The sequence below is a fragment of the Rhagoletis pomonella genome, unplaced genomic scaffold, assembly GCF_013731165.1.
Source record: "Rhagoletis pomonella isolate Grant_MI unplaced genomic scaffold, Rhpom_1.0 Rhpom_scaffold_00003, whole genome shotgun sequence".
Lineage (NCBI taxonomy): Eukaryota > Metazoa > Arthropoda > Insecta > Diptera > Tephritidae > Rhagoletis > Rhagoletis pomonella.
Window position 1 is genome coordinate 70,081,409 of NW_023458557.1, and position 3,010 is coordinate 70,084,418.

Here is a 3,010-nt window from a genome sequence, read left to right on the forward strand (position 1 = left end):
TAATCGAAGAAAAAACTTTTAGGTCATCCGCGTAAAGCAAGAACCTAGAGAACGAAAAACAACTGCCTATATCATTAATAAAAAGAACGAAGAGTAAAGGTCCTAAGATGCTACCCTGTGGTACGCCAGATGATGCAGTAAATGGAATAGAAGATAACCCCTCGAGTGAGACCACGCAGCACCTATTACTTAAATAAGAATTCAGCCACTTCAGGAATATAGAGTGGAAACCCATCGTGGCAAGCTTGCGCAACAGAATGCTTGGAACTTGACTATCAGAGTAGATTGTGACGTCCAAACTAAGGCATTATGTAATCGAAGTACGGTGCCCTATATTTCTGAAGAATATTATAATACGGCATCTCCGCTGGCAAAGTAATTTCTTATGAATTTATGCTCCAACTCGCATCGCGGTCGCAGGATTAGAGGAATGCCTCCTGTGTCCTTGGCTGCAATTGGCATTTTTATTTTGCGTAAGTTGAAAGTAAAAGGGCTTACAGTGAAAAAAAAGAAGAGCTGTAGTTGAATAAGACTTCAAAAATTAATTTTACAGAATGCGGAATCTAGTCTCACATTTCCAGTTAGCTCTTGAGAACGTTCAGCTCTTATTTAACGTCTATAAGGCAGTCCCTTTTCCATTACCTACCCTTTGGGTCTAATACTTTTTACCAATACACATAAAAAACTATCGCGCGAACTCCCAAGTTTTAGTTAGGTTGTAGTGTTTGCCGCTCTCTTTTAGAAAAGTGATTCACTTAGGCCGCTTTAGCCCATTGTTTTGCGAGGAGTGTTAGGGCCGTTTTCTCATCTAACCTTTAGATTACCGGCCACTTTATCGTCTCGGTATACGAGTTTTCGTTTTCTCATCAGCGCATTAATTCCTCGAATCGATAAATTGTTGCTCACCCGATGCAACCTTTAAAAATTTGTACCCAACTTTAAATTTTGGTTTGGTTTTGGTTTATGAGTCAGATATATTAGATATTTCAACCAAGGTTTTGGTTTTTGCTCTAGATCAAAGAAAAACTTTCCTTACTTTAAGGTAGAAAATTCTTCCGAATAAGTAAAAAATTCTCCCGAATGCGTAATTATTCTTTGGAATGTGTAAAAACGTACACGAAAATATGAAGCCGTGGATATAATCTATCATTTTGGAGAAATGTTGGGCATGAAAAGAGCATAAAACTCCTTTAGTGCTGTTTCATTCCCAGTTTTCTTCATTTTGATTGCTGTTTTTCTTCAATTAAGAGGAGTTTTTTTTGGGTGTAAATTTATAAAAATTAAAAAAAGTACATTTTCTGCATACATGAGCCGCGAAGAAAAGGCGGCAAAATATGCAAAAATTGACGATTTGTTTGTGAAGACGCAATGTGGTCATAGTGCTGAGGGATTGAGCAGTTCAGCCTGCTTACGAGATTCGTCATGTGATCTTAATGCTGACCAGCTTTTCAAAACATTCCGAATCCAATATGCCCACTGTAAACAATGGTATTCAACCCTTTAAATATATTTTCAAACCTTAACATATTTATTTACTGAATTTTATTTTCGACTTTTTTCCAGAGGTTTTATGCATACTAAAAGTCCTGACCACCAATATTTTAAATTTGGATACCCGAGTTGCTAACCTAGAAACCAAGATTGACAATTATTTTAAAGAAAATGTAAGTACAGAAAGATTTTTTTACGCAGTAATATCGTTACTAAAAATATAATTCATTCAATCTATTTCATGCGTAAATTTTGCAATATTTTCATTTTCATATCATACAAAAAAGCGAAGAAATGGCCCAGCAAAAAACCGTAAGCGAATGTAAAGTCCCCATAAAAAGAATTCACAATTCAATTTGTCGAATGACCGGGGAAGAGGTGGACGATCAACAAACTGAAATTGCTTCCACTTTACCACTGACAACACTAGAACCTGCTTTCGAAGTTGAAGAAAAATTGAAGTGCCAAGAGTATCTCACCGGAATGGTTAGTTTAAAATTTGTTTGTTTCTACAGTGTTGTATAAATTTTTGTTTATTTTCAGAAGCTGTTCGTTTCGAGAAAAAAAGTTGTTTCGGACAGTGTAGAAGATGTATTGCGACACATGTACACTGACGACTTTTTATTGTTGTGTAATTGGGGTGGAAGGAACGGCAAGCAATCCTTATCGCAGTTTTCCTTAGCATCTAACATACTTTATGGTACATTTTATATATATACCTCACTTGAATTTATATGGTTATAACCAAACTTCTTTTGTTCTTTTTACAGATACTTTTATGTTGCATGGATTTACATCATTTGAAAAGCAAATGAGAAAATCAATCGAGCTGAGCCACCACAGATCGAAACAGAAACAATATAGGAAAAGAAAAGCTGACGAAAATAGTTGCTCACAAGTGGCATAATAGCGTAATTAAATTATTTTCGTTTTCAAGTTTTTAGTTTAAGGTCTTTTATCTCAAAGCATTCAAGCGAATATCATGCATATGTACATACATATGTATGCATTTTAATTCTTTTATTTCGTCTGCTAATGTATACATACATTTATACATGTGCATACATAAATGTATGTACATACATAAATATGCAATATATGTATTTAAATAAATAATTAACTTAATTTAGTTTTTAAAATTTTAATTTTAATTTTTAAGCGAGTGACATTTTGACCCATTTGGCTATTTTTCTTTCGTTTATTATGAGATATTATTATAGATATTAAGATGTTGCTTTAATTTGGATCTTTTTTTAGAGGACATATGAACAAAGGAATAGTTAAAAAGTACTTAGAGGGAGGTAAACAAATTTACAAATTCTTAGAGCTCCTTGTTATAGTTTATAAACAGATAAACTACTCGCTCTACTGCTGCTGGTGCAGCGTTTAGCTTAGATTGGGCACATCCGTGCCGAGGCCGAAAATTTTCCACCGAAAAGTGGTTGGAACAAGCAAACCACACCTTGGTGAAGTTACCATGCACGTGGCCATCCCGAAATATGCAGCTAATCGTACTAAA

General features: G+C 34.8%; 1 protein-coding gene across 1 annotated transcript; it reads left to right on the forward strand.

The window, feature by feature from the left end:
• Positions 1-1,785: 1,785 nt before the first annotated feature.
• On the forward strand, positions 1,786-2,398 carry LOC118736353. Its single transcript, XM_036466446.1, has 3 exons — positions 1,786-1,977; positions 2,035-2,191; positions 2,262-2,398. Exons 1-3 carry the CDS (start codon positions 1,786-1,788, stop codon positions 2,396-2,398), a joined length of 486 nt encoding a protein of 161 aa, XP_036322339.1.
• Positions 2,399-3,010: the final 612 nt, after the last annotated feature.

Excerpts from the sequence above, each read along its gene's own strand:
- LOC118736353 (XM_036466446.1), top strand. The coding sequence starts at position 1,786 with ATGGCCCAGCAAAAAACCGTAAGCGAATGTAAAGTCCCCATAAAAAGA. Across the intron at positions 1,978-2,034 it reads AAGAGTATCTCACCGGAATG|AAGCTGTTCGTTTCGAGAAA; the intron begins GTTAGTTTAAAA and ends GTTTATTTTCAG. Across the intron at positions 2,192-2,261 it reads AGCATCTAACATACTTTATG|ATACTTTTATGTTGCATGGA; the intron begins GTACATTTTATA and ends TTCTTTTTACAG.